This window comes from Porites lutea, chromosome 12 (assembly GCF_958299795.1).
Source record: "Porites lutea chromosome 12, jaPorLute2.1, whole genome shotgun sequence".
In the NCBI taxonomy this organism is placed as follows: Eukaryota; Metazoa; Cnidaria; class Anthozoa; order Scleractinia; family Poritidae; genus Porites; species Porites lutea.
Window position 1 is genome coordinate 14,868,130 of NC_133212.1, and position 19,323 is coordinate 14,887,452.

General features: G+C 39.8%; 1 protein-coding gene across 1 annotated transcript; it reads right to left on the bottom strand.

Moving 5' to 3' along the window:
* Positions 1-3,651: 3,651 nt before the first annotated feature.
* Positions 3,652-16,583, bottom strand: LOC140921151 (uncharacterized oxidoreductase YjmC-like). The gene is made up of 12 exons (XM_073371120.1): positions 16,312-16,583; positions 15,435-15,547; positions 13,949-14,024; positions 12,661-12,722; positions 12,527-12,580; positions 11,508-11,606; positions 10,572-10,637; positions 7,939-8,011; positions 7,302-7,423; positions 6,452-6,547; positions 5,711-5,821; positions 3,652-3,837 (listed from the first exon to the last, which is right to left on the bottom strand). Exons 1-12 carry the CDS (start codon positions 16,478-16,480, stop codon positions 3,790-3,792), a joined length of 1,089 nt encoding a protein of 362 aa, XP_073227221.1. The 5' UTR covers positions 16,481-16,583; the 3' UTR covers positions 3,652-3,789.
* Positions 16,584-19,323: the final 2,740 nt, after the last annotated feature.

Below are 19,323 nucleotides of genomic sequence, written 5' to 3' on the forward strand. Positions count from 1 at the left end.
GCCTATCGAGCATTAGAGGTTGAAGGTAGCGTTTTATCTTGCCAGGCAAAATCAAGTGATAATAAACGACTACAAAAAAAAATATGCCATGGTTTTATATATCATGTACATTTTTTGTTTGTGCATGCAAATTTTTAGAGTGAACTTTTATGAACCCTTAAGGTTTTTTAACTTCTGAATTGACGACTTCATAATGGCGATAGCAAGGTTTTTTGTGTACGTAGGCGTTTAGCATGTTAGTAAGTTTCAACGCCCTAGCTCATATCCGATGGTGTCTGCCATGATGTCATACAGTAGTTTGACGTCGCGGCGCATTTTCTGTTTCTAAGCAACATTCGACTGAAAGCGATTTCCCATCAATGACCAAAGTAGTATTCATGAGGAGCTCATTTTGGTCTAAAAATAAGGGGGGACCAGGGCCCCTCCCCTGGATCCGCCACTGCAAGCAGCAATTTGAAGAAAGAAAGGTCAGTTTTTCGTCGGGTCTTCACATTTTTGCAGCTGGCTGTAGCTACCAGAACAATGCAACCCCGCAAACCCCAATGCAACGAGAACACCTCAAAGAGACGCAGCACGACGCGTTGCAAGGAGAATTTTCGATTATGCAGAGGACAATCGCAAGCCCCTAGAGAATGTGAAATAGTTCAACATTACACTGAAAGCTTAAATTAATGGATGCGATCACGTTACTCCCTTGTTAAAAGTCTTGCGCTGGCTCCCAGTCAAGCAACAAATATATTTTCGACTTGCTGTTTTAGTATTTAAGTGCATGACCGGATGTGCTCAGCGTAGTTAACATCTAAGCTCGTTAAAAGATCGGCCGTGGCGACAAGGATAATCAAGAACTCTGAAATGTTAATTGAAACATACCAATATTCCATACAGCTAGTGGCCAAAAGTCCGTTGGATATAGAGCGACGTTCGAGGATTTATACAAAAAATTGCACTGACCATTTTTTTAAGGACTTTTCAAGAACCAAACACGATTTTCAAGAATCATCTACCTTTCACAGGTTGTACAAAAATTCACATTTCCAGTCCATTTCAAGAGGACTTTAACGGACCCAACGCTTGAACTGTTTGCTCCACCAACTTTTCTACATTTTCCAGTTCGCTTGTCTTAAAGTTATACTTACTCATTGCATAAAACAAAAAACGCTTAATATGAATCACATTTAACTTCTCAGAGCTATGATTTATGTTCTGTCTTGGACAACCAAAAAGCATTAAAATACACTTTCCAGGCGACTAAATTCAAAGCTGAGGAAAGTTCAAGAACTTTTCAAGGACTTGCACAGAAATTCACAAGGACTTTTCAAGGAAAAATAGAATTCAAGGACTTTTCAAGACTGTGCGAGCCGGGCGTCATTATGGAATGAGTTGCAGCCAGCACTCAAGCTAAGCGAATCAGTGACTGGTTTTAAGCGTAGACTTAGGCGACTACCACTGGATGTCTCCTTTAGTTAGTTTTTTTTTTTGTTTTTAGCCTTCTCTGTCTGTGTGTTTGTGTGTTTTTTAATTATTCTTGTAACACTGACTCTGAGAAGCCCTTTGGGGACGAGCCAATAAAGTGCGTGTATGTATTACGTCACCTATCACATGCTTGTAAAATTACTGGGGATTTACGTGATTATAGTCTTTTCTGATCACTTATGTAAAAACTTATGTAAGAGCCACAAATAACTAAAACAGATTATGATACAGCCCTTTATTTTGTACCGCTGAGTATCGGTAAGCAAAACGTCGTCCAACCAGGGAGATCCATTGGCAGGAGTAAATTGAGTGCTTGAGACGATTCCACCAACCTATCTAATTGATCGATTTCATTGCTTACGTCACCTATTACATGCATGTAGAATTACTGGGGATTCACGCGATTATAGTCATTCTGATCGCTTAGGTATATAAGAACTAAAAATAACTAAAACAGATAAATAATTAACAATTATTCTTTGAAATCGAGGTGAATAGTGGCTAAATATTTACCGAGCCGCGAAAACGGCGAGGTAAATATTCCCAAAGCCACTATTCACCGAGATTGAAAAGAATAATTGTTTTAGTATATACACACGAAGTGATCTCAACAAAATCAGAGAGGAAACTATTAAAAATTAAAAAGTACGATTTGATTGACAGATCAAATCAAGCTTAAGTTTAAAAATAGATCTTTGCAGAATTTTCAAACATGGCAATTCACAAGTTTATCATTTCGCAAACAACAGCGTAATGGCTTAAATGGAACCGCTAAAAGTTTGAACTGTTTCCTTACCTGAGAAGAAAAGTAGAGCTCTGTTGACTCGCCAAGTTTATAGCCAAAAGGGTTTGTTGTGTCGTTCTTCGCATGAAGTGCTGACAAAAATGGCGGCTCGGTTGCTCGAGGTAAGACGTCGTCTTCCTGTATCATTCTTTTTCCTGTTTACTTGAAACGTAGAATTTATTTACATTTCCTTTTAAATTTGTTTGTCATAAATAAACTTTGATTTTTGAGCCAAAATTTTCTTGTTAAAAAACGCTAGCTGAGTTCACGAAACGGCTTCTTCTACGCGAATACACGGGAGTTGTAAACAATCCATCGAGCACAAAACTCAGCTACAGTAAATTGAAACACGCGGTATTGAATGCTTCCAAGTCTTTTCTTGCCTAAAAAAAAGTCAGCCCTAGGATTTTGTCGACTTTTAACAGATCGTTCTCTAAAAAAAAAGGGAAAAACACCGAGCTCACACATTATCCATTCTCTAGGAGGTGAATATTGTTGAATAGTCCGAGATAGCGAACCAATCAGATTGCTTAAATCACCAATTGCAAGATAACTAAGTGTGTATATACTAACAATATATATTGAGTTATTCGACAAAAATACCTTCTATTGTATTTATATTGCTTCTTTGGTTTATTTTGGTTAATACCATAGCTACAATAGAATATTCCCCTAATCAAATTCAATAGCGCGAGCATGCTTCATACTCCCATTAAGCACGCTAATGACGTCAATAAACTATACCTCGAGTTCTTGTGAGCTTAGCAATCGTTCCAAGACGTCTCCCAAGTGTATCCATAACTCAACAGTACACGATGAAGCGTTAGCCATGTGTTTTATAACGTAAATGTAACAGAAACCTTTTGAATTTGTTAACTGATAGTAGGGGAAAGAGGTGAGTGTTGTTGTTGTTGTCATCTGCGCGAGCTGTGCAGGCTATGGCGTGTGCAAATCACTCTTTGCAAAGTCATTTCTTTCCAAAAGAATTTTTCGATGAATTAATAGTTTTCCGGCACCTTAATATGGATTTTACAATCTTTTTGAATGCTATGTTAACCAACTAGAGTAAACTTTCTGTCAGGTTCCAGACAAAAACATAACTGCGAGGTAAAAAAATACAGTCACACAGACATAGACGCGTACTGCTTTGACCGCGGCTCTAATAATAAAAATTTGAAATACTGCTGCATTGATCGCTTTGATAATGTTATAAAACAATTAGTTCATGCTTCAGCTGTGCCTATGTCGAGACATTGAGCACTTGCAAAGTTTGGAGAGCACTCAAAAGGCTAGAGCTGCTCTCGGCTGCGCCTTGAGCAACTCTTACGCCTCTTTCTGTTCTCCAAACTTCCCGCGTGCTTAATATCTCGATATACGCACGCTGACGTATGAACTAATTGTTAATTATAAATATGCCAATAACCAGGCCAAAACCTTCGGTCAGCAACGGGCTGATATATAATAAGCTGATTTACGCGAAAAAAGATTGAGTACGACGTTGTAGCCACAGAAAATGCAAATCTGCGTGGTTTTCACGACGTTGGTAAATGTGCCACTCCCAATCTGTCAGCAAGGTCATTCTGAAAAGCAGAAAAATCACTCGGTCATTACTTTTCCTCTTCAAATGATAGACATTATTTGAAATCTGAAGTTATTTCAACGACTTCGGGCTATGAAGCACGTTACAGTAACAGATAGCATGACCTAAGAGGGATAAGGGGCTGGGACTGCATCTAAAACAATGTAGCAATTTGTCTTGCTTAGAAATATTTTATTTTGCAAACAATGTTGCAGAACCTGGTACTGTAATTTATGCCACTCGTAACTGTACTACTGTAAGTGTATTATAAAGTTCTAAGGAGAACAAGGTCAGGGGCACCCAACGACAGTTTTCTGTACAAGTAATCATTCGCAGAAGCAAATATTGCCGAGAATTTTCTATTTCTTGAGAACGGCTAAAAAATTTCTGGAGGACAGTTCCCTTCATGCTCAATTTTCGAAGCTTATCTAAAAAATTCCCTACGATTTTCTGAGGTTTAATTTTTCACATTTCACTGCTCAGGTTAGGCTATTTTTCGTACCAGAAAAGAAACCTAAAATTTTCGAATTTAAAAATGTGATGGAGAGAGGAATCAGAAAAATTCTCACTTTTGCAATACGTTAAATGGCATCTAAAATTTTCGGGAAAATAATACTGAAGCCCTTGTAATTTCGAAAAGACTCAAGTTCCCCTAGGATGACCGAACAGATACACTTTTTCACTCAGAATACATTTCTAGAGATTTAAAAGTACTCTGGATAGCCAAAAAAGTGTTTTCTATGTATTTAGGAGGAGACCGTCGTTGGGTGCCCCCACAAGATGTCACCGTCATTTGGTTCCCCTACTGCTGTACTGCGTCACCTATACATGTATTCCCGCACTTTCTCCATGTCACGTAGTCTCGTACGCAACCTCCTTTAGTGACATCACGCAACGCTTACCTTGTCCCCAGGAGCCAAAGATTCAAGACTGGAGAAAAACGGCCCTGAATGGGACGTATCCTACCAATAACTTTTCGTTATCAGAAGACTGCACTGCTTAGCACGTACAAGCCAATTAATTGGGCCAGTATGAAATGTCACTGAGCAAGGATCCCAAGCGGTCATATTGATATGAGGATGAGAGAGCAATAAACGTCATCCAAACAAAAACAATTGACAGTCGACCAAATGTGCGTCCGCTAACCTGTGAGACTGTATCACTAGCTAAAGTACACTATCTAGTGAGTAAGCATTTTTGTTAAACAGTTATCCGCTGATCAGATTATTACTTTTTCATCAGATCTCTCGCTCACGCTTAGTTATTTTATTTCTGTCAGGGGTATTTATTTATTTGGGTTAAAATATCTCAAAGTTCATTGCTTCAACTAAATTTTATTATTTAGTATTGAAGGAGCTCCGCTTTTAAGCTTTAAGCCACGTCCGTATAATAGGTCAGAATTTTTGTTTGAGCAACACGTAACGCCATTCCATAAGACTGGATACCAAGCAATTTTATGGAAATATCCTTTTCTTTGAAAAAATTCTCAACCAATTTTTGTTTTTCCTCCTGCTTTTGATATACCGTAAAATTCCAAAAAATAAGCCCCGGGGCTTATATTTTTCAAATGCCCTTTTTGAGGGGCTTATTTTTGGAGGGGCTTACCTATGGAGAGAAATTTGCATTTCAAAAGCGATAGAGCTAGACTTATAGTTGGAAGTAAATTCACCGTTTTTGCTTTGTTTTACTTTGTGTTTGAGGGCAATTCTCCAAGTACAAGCCCCTGGGGGGCTTATATTTGGAGGGGCGATTTAACGGAGGGTTTTTTGCGTTACCGGTTTGGGGGGAGGGCGGCTTATACACGGACGGGCTTATTTTCGGAATTTTACGGTAACCTTGTATATCTCAGTCTCAATTTCTACATAAACACTCACCAAAGCATGTAATATGTTCACGTGATAACAAATCCCACCATCTTGCTTTACTTTGCGCATGTGTTCTCTTTCCGGATCGCCTGCTACAAGCACTGCTGGCTCGCCCTCTGCCTAAAAAATTCCCATCACGCTGGATTACTGAGCTAATAAAGAGTACCTTGACATGCTGGATTTTAACTTTTGAGTTAAACTTGGCCCAAAAATAGAATACTCTGCTTTAGCTGTCCTCGTACTCTGTCTTGGCCGTTTTGCACAGCACCATTTAAACTTATTATTGTCCTATACTTTAGAAAATGTGGTGAATGCTACGCGCGCTGCAATTGGCTGTTGCCCATGATCTTTCACAGTACCGGAGCAGAAACATAGACTGTGACTTCACGCTAAACTTGTTTTCTTTGCCTTGTCCAACATGACGCGCAGTTTTGAAAATGTTTGTGAGATAATTAAGTAAGTGAAGACCTCAAAGGTGAGCAGGGGTTATTTACAAGTAGGAAAAATGTCTACAGAGAGCTATGAACGACTTGGAAATGGCTGAACTTGAAGAAATCTTAAAGCAGTTGCCATCATGTGTCAAAACACGCTACCAGACACAGGCAGCTTTGAAAATGTTTGCGCGATTATTCTGCTTTGAAGAAGTGACGGCCTTGAAAAACGTTTTGAGTGCCACTTTTTTTTCTTACTACATTTTGATATTTTTCGTTAAATGTATTTACTGTCTTTGTTACAAATTGCAGAACATACGGGCTCCATATTTCTGTATTGATCCATCAGACACTGCATCCTGTCCTCAAAACCGTCAGCAAACATTTGCGGATTCAGAGCCACAAAGCAATGACCCTAGTGAAATAAAAACGCAAAGCCGGATACTTTCACGAAGAAACGTGGAACAATATGAAAAGAATTATGAGTTTGATATTAGCCAGAGAAAACAGCCGACATTTCGTGGCGCCCGCCAGAACTGGTTTCCCGCAGAGTGACGTCTGATAAACGAGCTCAAAAATTCCATACTGATGATCGATGCGTCGCTACCTAGACTTGTTTAAAAGCGCTTCTAATTGGTTAAGTAAAATTTCTCTCGCAACATGAGCAACCAGAAGCACTTCCGAGATCCGGGTAGTGTCGAATTTCTACGCTCGTTTCTCAAAGGTCATTTTTTCAGTCTAGCTGGAGGATATAAATCACGCTAATATACACGTATAAAGAAGGCAGCCCTTGTATGGTGTAAGGTACCAGACATTTGGACACTTCACGAACTGAATTTACCGTTTGTTTTCTTAACGTTTTAGGGGGACATTGTAATAAAATCCCACCGGGCGCCCCCCACTACCAAACGCTAACCGTTAGGATAAGTCAAGAGGTAAGTCCAGAGACCGAAAGAAGCAGAAACTCAGGTACAGAAGTAAGCCATCGCTGCGGGGAGAAGGATGAGGCGACGACCTGTGTCTGGTATCCAAAAAAGATAAACCCATGTATACTAAACTCGTCAATACACTCATAAATGTTATGCAAAACCAGTTCTCCTGTGGATCAACAGGTGCCCGGGGACTTAATACATAGATACCATAGGAATTGAGATAATTTCCTCTAGTACCAGGTCAGCTTGTCCCATTTCTTCTCCCTGCCACTTCCTGAGATGAGGTCCAAATGCTGAGCCAGACAAGATTCCACAAAAAACCTCAACCATCATCGCTAAACCAAAGCCTTTATAGCCGCCTATTAAAAGAGTAGATATAAAAAAGACGAATTAATGATAAAAATTAATAAAATGCAGAACTAAAGTTCAGGGGAAGAAATTAACTTAAAGCGGGTTACCAAAAAAGAATCAACCCAACTACCTCATTTAGAAGAGTAGATAAAGAAACAATTTTATGTTTTCTTTTATGTAATTAGCTCCCCCCGGCCCTGTTAAAATGGTCATAATATATTTATTCACTCAATGATCCTTTTTCTACTTCCTGCCAACAGCCCCCCACCCCAATCTCCTTGTTCAGCGGTTTGGTTTTAGTTGACAATCAAGGTAAACAAAGGCTGCTTCGTTCCTCATGTCTATATAGTGTCAGTCTTACTTTACAAAAACCACTTTTACTATTGTCCTTGTTCTATATTGTTTCACCTGAATACCAACTTATATTCAACTGAGTACCAAACTTATCTATATTCTTCTAAAGTATGACATTTTATGTAGAAATTAAATCACGGAAAATTATAAATTAATAGTTTTTTCAGACCTGTAATCTCTTTACCACCTAGAGGTAGAAGGCCACCTCCTTCATCTAAAACTTCTCGAGGGCTAGCAGTTTCCTAGGATAAAATAACAATTCTTCAGCCAGATAAAGCTAACAAGTCAGTCAATTTTCATGCTTTATACTTGTATAGCCAGCTTGCCGCTATCTGGGCAATTTTCCCGCCTTTTCTCGAAATATATCAGTCCATCAATGAATCACTAGTCGCTTTCCTTGAAACTCACATCGGGTGTAAAAAAGAAGCGTCCGTTGCTTAAGAAAGAAGTATATTTCAAAGAAACAAATTGTGCTCTTTAACTTTACTTGCTTTTTTCAGATAATTCTCTTTTTATTATATATATATTTTTTACCCTCGACTTTTTCATGTACGCACGTAAGTACCGTGCGTAGCTACGCCCCTGTTTTTTGACCGATCCGCGATAGATTTATTATATTATCTGGAAAACTATTGAAACCATATTTGAGCTTTGGAGATCCGGTAGTTACCGTCAGACTCTCGAGCCTCTGCCGGGCGGGGGTCACGGGCCGGGTGTAATTTCCTAGGCAGATCGGACGAATACTTTAGAAGAGTCTCAAAACAAACTTAGAGAGAAAGACATGCCTTTGCTGTGTAAATAGTAAGATGCTCGCGTGGCTCGGATGACCACGTAGAAATGGCGGTCTCATCTTCAGTAGTAAACGTAAAAAATACAGTCTTCCCTTAGGCTTCTGTGTGTGCTTAGTACATTTACTGCGCTGTTTAAATATTTTTGTTGTTACAATTTTATAATGTCTCCACTTAGAGTATAAATAAAAGGGGAGAGGGGTACTCCCTATAATGTACAAGGAGTCTCCGCAGAAAGGGGTACTTTTCAAGTTTCAGGTATATGAAACGGGAAGGGGTAAAATGGGAACTAGGATTTGCCTTTTTATGTTCCGGGACAATGGGATTGACGGCACTGGGGCTGGGATTTAACCACTGGAAAGGAAAAGGGTAAACAATTTCTACAATCGGAATGGCATTTCTCTCCTTTCACGATCTTTGACTAAGTTGTTAGACACAATTGCTCAACTGTGCCTATTTTTGTTCTTAAAAGAAATAAAATTCTGCACCAGTGACCTCAGTTAACACATATGACCATGTCACTCTTGTATTTCCTTCGCGTCCCTTGCCACGTCGCAACTCCGTTAGCTGGTCGGGTCAATTCATCGCTTTGTTGTCGTGGGAATGACATGTGCACGTTTACGCGTGACAGAGTTCAAATGGCGTGGAATTGAAACTATTTGAAGATTCCCCCACAAAAAAGGGGATTTGCCAATCATGTGGTAAAAAATGTTTTTGTGGACTATGTTGAACCAGGTAACCTCAGAAAGCGCCGTTCGTATTGCGGACTATTGAGACCACATGGAAAAGCGCAGGTTTAGTGAATCACTTCCTATTCACCTCCTTTGTTCTTCCGAGTGATCTGGCGAGTGTCATGTTTTCAAAAAGGAAAAATGAACAACGTCTTTAGTCAGAGTTCATCACGTTCAAGCTAGGCTCCACTAGTTGTGACACTCCTACCTAGATGGGCAACGCAGCCCCCAACAACATGGGTAAAACAACCAAAAAGCTGTAAACAAAGACCGTTAGAAAGAAAAGTTGGGACTAGTTGTATGCCTCAAACTGATGAGAAACTCACGGTGTTTCTCGAAGAAACAGACGATGTGAGATTGGCAGACGATGGTAAAAGCATGAGAATATTGCTTTGTGGTAAAACACCCACAATGGACAAGAGTAATAAGAAGTCAATCAGTGCCCGCCTAAAGTTTTTCAGGTGTGGGCATGTGTGCTCTGTACGGGTTGGTACAGAAGCTGTACATACAAAGAAACAGAGAATTGACGAGTTTTATCACTGAAAAGGACTGTCCAGTGGTGAAAGTGAAGATGACAGAAATGGTTTTAATATGGTTATGCCTACAAAAGTTGGAAGAGAAAAAGTGTTCACCAGCAGAATGAGATATTTTCTTCAGTCCAGGTGAAGGTACATGATACAAACGGCATCAACCAGGGCTTTTACTTCATTATGCGCATCAGATCGCAGACGAGTACTGGAAATGAGATTTCACGTTTGGTAACTGGGATTTCCAAATTTTGGCTGATCTGCACCAAAATTAGGCTGCGAACTGGAATTTGGTACAAAATCCCCTCTCCCCTCCCGCCCGCTTCAGGACCCTCGGTAAGGATTTCACAAGTTGAAATATATGAAAGGGTAAGAAAATCTGTCATTGCCGTCTGTGAACGGACCTAAAAGGGCTATTACAGGTACATTTTTATGGCTGTGAAAGATAGAGGAAATCTTCCCAGCTTAGTGTTTCATTCATAATTAAAAGACGGTGCATTTACAGCAGTTAAAAGGGACGCGGCTCTCTAAACTAGCATGTGAAAGGGGTACCATTTGTCAATAACAGGTATACAAAAGGGGTACCTTTTTCTGTCGAAAATGATATAAAAGGGAACTGGGTAGGAACTCGGGGTTGAGCCTCCGGGTATAAAATTTTGTTGAGTACCCCTCCCAGGGTAGGGGGGTAAAATAACAGTTGATTTCATGTGCACAACTTGTGCACAAAAACGAACGTCTTTACACGGGAACTCTTACCTGCCCTTTGGAGTTGACACCCCATCCTAAGGGAATATCAGTTCCCTTCCTCTTACATACTTCTACCTGCAGAGAGAGTGTAGTTAGCGATGCTAAACTTAAGGTCAAATGTGTGAAGAACACCTGATAAGTTATCATCAATAGGCAATAGCAGTAGCTTAAAGCAATTCGAGAGATCATAAAGAAGTACTCCTATATATTGCCTCTTGCTTGCTTGAAACAATCTTTGGAAGTCCACAGGTCACTTGTGCTACACCCCGTATTCTAGCATTAAATTGGATTAATCATGTTGCCAAGTAAGATATGGCGAATAACTTACACAGCGTTACCAGTAACGCCTAATAGATGAGGAGTGATTATTTCTTGCGTGCAGATTTAAGGAAATTAATTAGATTGTTGTAAAATTTAGAATATTAATTAGAGGACCTCCTCGTTGCCTGGGAGGGATTAATTCAAACAGGTTGCCCTCAAAAGGTTTCATGTCCATAAAACTCCCCTCTATGCCACATTTATTTTCCCGTGACCGCCAGTTTATCTCTTTATGAGCAGCTACTATATTTTACTAGTGCTTAAAACTCGTTTCTATAATTAAAAACCTATAATGTAAAAGTAACCGCGGCAATGTTAGCTCAGTCGGTAGAGCGTGTTGACTACAGAGCGGAAGGTCGCGGGTTCAATTCCTGGGGCCGGACCAATACTCAGAGTCTTAAAATAACTGAGAAATGAAGGTACTCCCTTTGTACTGCAACAGGGTAGACCTTCGCGTGGATAACCACGTAAAATGGCGGTCCCGTCTCCAGGTGGAGACGTAAAATATAGTGTCCCCAATTAGTACTTTCGTGCTAAATACATTGACACACAAATAAAGTGTGTTTTTGTTTGTTTTGTTTTGTTTTACCGCAGTGCACTGAAGCTAAGGGGAGTCACATGACAAACCTTTCCTTGCGCGACTGCTGACGTAGCCATGTCCAATTGAAAACTGTCCCCTCCTCTCCCTGGAGCGGACACAGAGATAGGATTTGTTCCAATGGTTGGCTGTAAAGTGTCAAATAAGAAACGCTGGTAAATCAACCAAACTAGGGCAACCTTACTTTGTGCCCGGACGCATCTTTGATCATGTTCAATGGACTGGAAAATCGTCACTGCGGTGATGCATTCGTAAAGGAGAGGGCATTAAGACCAGTGGTTCAGGGAGAAGAAAGAGGAGCTCCCAAGATGACGGCGAGAAACTTCAAGGAAATAAAAGCACTAAATGATTTATTACGTATTGTGTAAATTTGTGGTCAATAATTTCTGGTTTCACAACTGTAGGCGCAAATTAAAAATGTTGCCAAAGCTTGTACATCTTTGTAAAGAGTGTTCGTCCTGGCCCTTGGAGCTTCCCTATTTTTTTAGTGTAAAATACAAATGTGAGAAAAAGAACCATCAAAAATTCAATTTTGAACGCGAGCAAGAGATTCGCGAGTAGATGCAAGTTTTTGCGCAGTAGTTCAGTTTCTCGGGAAAATTCAAGTATTTGCTTTTTTGGTTGATATCTATGGACTCGTTCCCATTTTTTAACTTTATTTCGTAGGGGCAAATTTATTTCTGATTATTTTTGACAGGACTATCTCAGTCGGTGGGGCGCCGATATCTGTGGAGAGGGAGGTCGTGCGTCCCATTCTAGGGAGAAATATTCGGCCTCTGTGGATAACACCCTCCTCGATCTGCTTAATTCTTCATATCCTACACAGCCTCATTCATTAATTGCTAATTAAACACTTTGGTTAATATTGGCCAACCTCAGTGCAGACACACATTCGTGGCAAGTAGGAAATCAAGTTCTTTTAGCGACAACAGACCTTGAAATTTATGTATTATACCTAAGAACGAGTCAAAGCAAAATTGGCCAAATTTAGCACGCGGCAGTAGTTCCAAGCAATGTGAATAACGTATTTAATGAAAAAATGCATTACCTTCAACGCTCTGGTTGGTACAACTGCAGGCGACGCGTTTGTCATACTCATACCCTGAAAAATGCAGGTTAAACTGTTGAAAATCCTATCTCACATGCTAAATACTAAATAAAACGGAAGTTTCATTAACTTACAATCATTCCATGATCAAGGGCTTTGCTACTGTACCATCCTGCTATGCCAAAGTGGGTTGAACCTGAACCAAAAAGGAGAAACGTATAACTAGTGTGTAAAAAAATATATATATATATTAACTCTTGTTTTATTTTAAAAATTAATCGGTCTTTAAAAAGGCTACAGCTGACATAAAATACTCGTGATTCTAACGATCACGATCCTAACTACCATAAACTTTAAAATTTGGGTAGTAATTGTCTTGTTACCGTAAAAGAGCTAAGGGAAGGATCCCATCAATGCAACTCTCTTACAATCGTCAAGGTTTTCCTCAGATTTTTTGGAACATTTTAAAGCCAGGACCCTTTCTTTTCAATAGCTGTTTATCTATTCCTCAGATTGCCTAGTCCCTAGGCCTCATTTTCCTCGCGGCCAAAGCGTCTCGGGTCACGTGGTCCATGCAAAAATGTGAGGCGTTTCCCGCCCGTTCGCCTCGGATACGTCACCGAAACGAATTGACCGAGAGGGACTGGGAAAACGCCGTACAGGGACTAGGCAATTCCTCAGACACAATTCAGTGGCAGATGCAGACCTTCAGATAAGGGGGGAGGGTCCGGTCATCCAGAGCCTAAGATAAGGGGGGGGCGGTCTCAAAAAAATGTTTTTTGGGCCCTTCGGACATAGCTTGGTCAAAAATTAAGGGGGACCGGGTGTTCCGGGCCCCTTCCCTGGATCCGCCACTGCACTTTGCGAATTTTAGTAAATGTTGGTTGCTACGGATAGAAGATTTAACATCATAAGTTTTATGGCGTCGAGAAATTCCGAAGCAGAAAGTGTGATAGTCTGAGCCTGGGACCAGGCTCCGTATTGGGGAAAAAAGGCAAAAAACAGGGTAAAATAGGAAAAAAAAAAGGCGAGCGAAGCGAGCCGAGAGGTTGCTGTTTCTCTTTTTTCCCCGGAGCTTGGTCCCAGGCTAGTGATATGTTTTTGGCATTGTTTGTGTAAAAGAACGTATAAATCATAAACAAAGGTAGCAAATTGTTGAATTATAACTATCTTTTACACCTATTACAAGAAGGTGGTTAGTTTTAGACATAGTGTAATTTATTTCACTGTAACCAGCGGTTAACGGTCATGAAGAGTGTCAGGGATTTTCTTAGTTTCCAGACTCATGTTCTAAGCTATTTCTCCGTGCTTACCCAGAAGATCCCAGCGTTCTGAGAGGGAAATTCCTAATTTTGATTGTTTTGACATCTTTCCTGGCAAGGTGTAACGCCAAAAAGTACATTACCTACAATGTCAACTAACCTTTACAAACTACCCATCCAACGCCGTGTTCCTTTGCTTTCTTAATCGCCAAATCCATACAAAAATTACCTACAACCTATATCAAAGCAGTTGTAAAACAAGTTGGAATCAACTGTTGGAAAAACTCTAGACTGCAAAACAGTTGGGCTTTTTTCTCAAAATCAGTTTAGTGTAGCGTAAGAGTAGCGTAAGAGACTCACGCGCGCTAGGCCTGTAGGGCTCCCCAGTCTCGCTCTCCAGGGAAAAGCGCCCTGGGGACGAGGTTGCGTTTTCAGCCTCGGTCCAGACCTTTTGTTTGACTGTGAGTACTTGAATAAGCAAAAATACGGACTGTTTTGCCGTCTAGAAAAACTCTAAAGGCATCTAACAAAGATCGCTTCTGCCATTTCGTTCACTATATTTAATAGTTAAATGTAGGGGCAGGAACTGGATATAACCGCGCAAGCCCCATTTCAAAACTTTTTCATTATGTTTAACAAGTTCATTGGCACTTAGTTTCCAGGGGGATTTGTTGTGGACCCCACGAACTTGAATTCAATTGCTAATTCCTAGATCCTCATGCCAAGGTTTCCAATTTACAACAGAATTTACTTCAAGCTTATTTCAGCGGGGAGTTACCCTTGCAATGCATGGGTCTCGCTGGTATTCATTTACACACCTAGTTCAGTTACACTTGCTTTTGAAAAAGTTAAATGACGCTTGTAGCTTGATAAAAATTGTTAACCAATTACCCAGTGGTTCAAATGGTAGATAGTGCAGCTATCCACTGGGCAAATCTCTATCCAGAGGATAACACAACTGTTATCCCTAACACTTATCCGATGGTTAGTGCTTTCCAGTAGATTGCGCGATCACGTTTGAACGGCATCTGGAGCCTGGTGGGCAAGCTTTACCACAACCCATTACATTATCCCTTACAGAACACGGTGTAAATTATTATCCATTTGGGAAGAAGTACCACCAGCAATGATGTTATTCACCGCATTTACACATACATCCAGTAGGGGGGTGCTAGGGAAACGAATTGTATTATCTTCTAGAGAAGTAATAAGATACATCTATAGAGAAGATGTCGCTATTCTGCCTTTTTAAAAACAACGATTGAAAGATCGAAACAGATTAAACTGTGAAACAAATCTAAGAAAGGAGGCCAAGCGGTTAGAGCGCTGGACTTGCAATGCTCCGACTTCAGGTCCAGCTCTGACCGCTAGCTGGATTTGTTCACGATAGTCCCGAGTTCAAATCCTCGGCCCCGCTTGTGAATAGCCAGCTGGTTCGCCTCCTACCAGTTGGGTTTCTTAACCATAATATGTACCATTTGAATTATTTGCTTTGTTATCCCTGAAAAAAAACCCATAAGGGGAGAGGATAATTAAGTACTTATATTTATATTAATTTAATTTCTTATTTATATCAAAACAATACGACCCTAGGGTAAGAATGGCCATTTCGGGGATAAAGATCACTAATGAAATAATTTTCTCACCGGTCCTAGCAAGTTGTTACCGTTTACCAAGGCAGTTGGTCCAGTTTCTCTTTCAATCGTAGGCTCACCCTGTGGTTGCATATTCCCATTTTGAATGTCACGAACGTAAAACTCTAAAAATGAAAAATGCATAGACAGTAACTACACATTTACTTGTTTTTCCAACAACACTACTTAGAGTAATGTAATGTAATGGCCCTCCTTAAAACGTTATCTGGCAGCCCTTTCTATTCAGCTTCCTAGAAATTTAGTCATTTCGAATACTTCTACATTCTCTAGGGGGAGTGCCCATACGACGGTGTTTTCACAGACCAGTTTATTTTTAGATCGATCTTCGCGCGCATTTTGAATGTCGAGTAAGACTTACAAATCCGTCAAAAACCGGAGACTAGAAAGAAAGTAGTCCTGATTTTTTGATAGCCTTTCCTTTTTTTTTCTTGGTAATTATCGCATTATGGATGTGCACGCGCACGGAACGGTGCTTCCCTAATCGCTGAAAAAGTGCTCCAAAATGATGCTAAAAATACCTGATCTGTGAAAACGCCTTGGCATAGGCTTAGGGCACTTTCCATTTGTCAGAAAGGACCGGCCAGACCATTACTCGAGATAATGAGAATTTCTCTTTTAATGAAAATTACCCAGTCAGTGCAGTCAAATCCTATAAATAATCCGCACAAAGGAAATGGCTTTTCATAAAAAAAAAAACACTCTTGGAAAAAACCTATTTCATTGTAAAAATGACTGGTCCAGCCATGGTCCAGCTGGCCAGCTTTGAACAACCCAGCCCAGCTATTTAACCTCAGTAGTATGTATGATTTCAGCTATGATCACACTGATGCGGTCTAAAATCTGTACATGCTTGGCAATATAAGCTTACCCAGTCTGTGTAGTCCATGAGTAAAATGTCCCCTAACATCTGCCGCACACAGCACTTGAGCTAGAGCTTTACAGTGATGTTGATCAGTTCCCACCGCCCTCATACACCGCTCTACAAATGATTCAACATCTGCGACGGGAACACACTTGTGTTCTGCGACACTATGCATTATGACGGACTGAAGAGACAATAAGTCATGTATGAGAGCCTCGGAGTTTTCACAAACCTCAGTTTATGTAATTTCTAAAACTTTTTTTTCTCATTTTTCAGTTTGGACCTTCAGTAAAGGGTCAGTTTCTTTCAGAGGTTTTGCTTGCTTTCCTGAACTACTATTTTCATTATATTGTCAACTGCATTTATCTTTTGGACGACCGTTTTATAAAATATTCCCTAAATTTTAAGCCTTAATTCGTCAATAGACATGTGACATGGACATGTGGACAGGTGTTTGTGATGTTTAAAAAGTAGCCTCTTATTACTTATTTATCAATTCGGTTAGCGACTATTTCCTTGATTTCTGTTAATCTGTTAAAACATGTGGAGGTTATAAGAGAAAGTTGTGGGCACTTTCCTGGAGCGATAAGCCAATGTCCTTTAATACTCGAGTGAACTCTGGTTTTCACTGACGCTAGAGTGTGCAACTTCAGTGAAGGCATTAAAAAAACTATCAAGTATCACTTGTCAGATGTCGATAAATTCTTCGCCATTAACAAGAAAGGTTTTAAAGAAAAAAAAAAAACATTTGTTTTCGGTTATTTTCCCATACTGCGAGCAACTAAAGAACCAGTCAGCATTAAATCCAAGAAGACGACCGCAGTCAGTGTCAGGAGGAGTTTTTTCCATATAGTTTAATTATACCAGCTGAGCACTCCAAAGACGTAAACTATACTGTAACTATGAAAGCTGTAACACATGTTGTTGTTCTAACAATCTTCGGACGTGCTCATTATTCAATAAGGCTTTAATTACATGTAGCGAAAACCACAATAACTTGTGCGCAGCCGATCAAACTCATGTAGCGTTTAGATCTCTGAAATTATTTATAAGGAACTCGTCACGGTTATCGGGAAGCCGTGGCAGCTTTTCTACTCTTCTCTGAATTTTTTTATCTTCTAAGTTCCTATAGCCTAATGACTATTTTTTTTCATGTTTTATTGTTTCAATTTAAAATAATATAAGTATACCTATGAACTCAATTTGCATTTCCTTTTATCTAAGTTATAGTTGTGCATATTACTTTTTTCGCCAGCTGCTTGTACGAAGCCGCAACTTAGCTTTTAGTACTCAAAAACAAAGCCACTATGGTCTAAACCTACGCAGCAGGCGTTTCCGATTGAGTTGTCTTGCTAAAGTTGGAGCGAGAGCATAAAAAAATAAAATTGCTGTCGACCAAACTTTCTCAACGATCTCGGGAGGAAACCCTTGCTTGGCAGGCTACTTTGGTCTCGGCGAACATTTACTCAGTTATAATACTACAGAATTGGTATAAACTCCATTTTTCAATGTAAATTTTTTAAATATGTAAAACGTGCCAAAAATAAGGAATACTATGAAAATCTAAACCTCTAACTTTTGCCCGACTTTCTCCTCAATGATGAAATCCCTTTGACAGGATTCACTTTTGAGTAAAACATCCCAATAAGCGCGGATTGTTGAAAAAATAAAATAAAATTACCGCGTCTTTAACTGTCGACCATTGCTGAGATTCTAAGGGCCTTTTTAGCTCGAAAAGAAAACGCCAGTTAACTCGAATCGAAACTCTGGAATAACAAATAAGAATTCTGGCGAAGAAAGTCGTAGCGAAGGCCTTTTCTCATTCTGCATTTGCTAGATTGTAAGACATATATAATATATGCATCGATCAAGACTGAGTATACAAATTAAATCACTCAGTCTGGATATCATAATTTTTACACCAAGGTATTAAAAGCCAAATGTTTGAAGACCTCTAAGGAGATCTTTTTATATAGACTCCTGAGATCAGTCTCATATGTTAACGACTTTGATTTATCGAATTACTTACCTCTAAAATTCTTTCAACTGCATCTAACCAAAGCTGTGAGTAGAACGAGTTTTTCCGACAAAGTAATTTACCTCGCGACTTTATTTATTTATAAAGCTTAATTATAAGACAAGCTGAAATTCATAGTCTGGAGGTAGCCTCAAAAGAAACTCCAAGCTAGCTTTAAATCCGAAATGCCCATGCACGTATGTGACGTATATGACGCGTTTCACAACGAACAGTGAAAAAATGAATAAAATAATTAAATACCATCCAAAGAAGTTTTAATAGTCCAAAAGAAATCTTCCGTTTCTTTAAAAAGGAGTTTGGCAGGTGTTTAGAATGAGGACGAAAGTTCCCTCTCTAGACAGGCGCAACGCTTCACACAAACAAAAACACAGAGTTTGAATTAAGCACAGCTTTCAGAATACAAGTCTCTGATTGGTTCTTTCTCTTACGGCGGCAATAAATATACTGTAATAGTTATAGTTGAATTCAAGAGAGGATAAGCCCTCTTCACTCTTCAAGTCGCTTAACTCACATGTAAGCGTGATTCAGCCCTCGCCTCTGGCGATTCCCAAGTGGAGCGCTTGCTCGCGGGCTAGCTTTTTGAAGTAAGTAAAAGAATGTTCAATAAATAGTAACAGTAGCCCGTGGGTTCTAACAAAAGTGACCTGTTGTAGTTGGAGTTTGTTTCTAAACGTTTCGGGCCTAGCTCTGGCCCTTCATCAGTGGAGTTGCAAGAACCTTGAAACACAACATACGCCATGAAATAATAATAAAAAAATGATAATGAAAAATAAAAATAAACTTTGTAGTGGCCTAGAGGAAACGGAAATCGGAGTTAGACCGAGCGGATGACTGGTGCCAAACGAAAAATCAGGCGCCTCTCCAGGCGCTTTCGTTGCGCATTTTCTCCGCAGAGCATAATTCCGCGAACTAGAGCGTCGTTGATTGTGCGGTCAGCTTTGCCTAGTCCCTATACGGCGTCTTTCCAGGCCCTCTCGATC

Coding starts and splice junctions, on each gene's coding strand:
- LOC140921151 (XM_073371120.1), bottom strand. CDS start 16,480: ATGCATAGTGTCGCAGAACACAAGTGTGTTCCCGTCGCAGATGTTGAA. Junction 12,723..13,948: donor TGGATGGGTAGTTTGTAAAG/GTTAGTTGACAT, acceptor TTTTTGGTTCAG/GTTCAACCCACTTTGGCATA. Junction 10,638..11,507: donor CAGCAGTCGCGCAAGGAAAG/GTTTGTCATGTG, acceptor CTCTCTCTGCAG/GTAGAAGTATGTAAGAGGAA.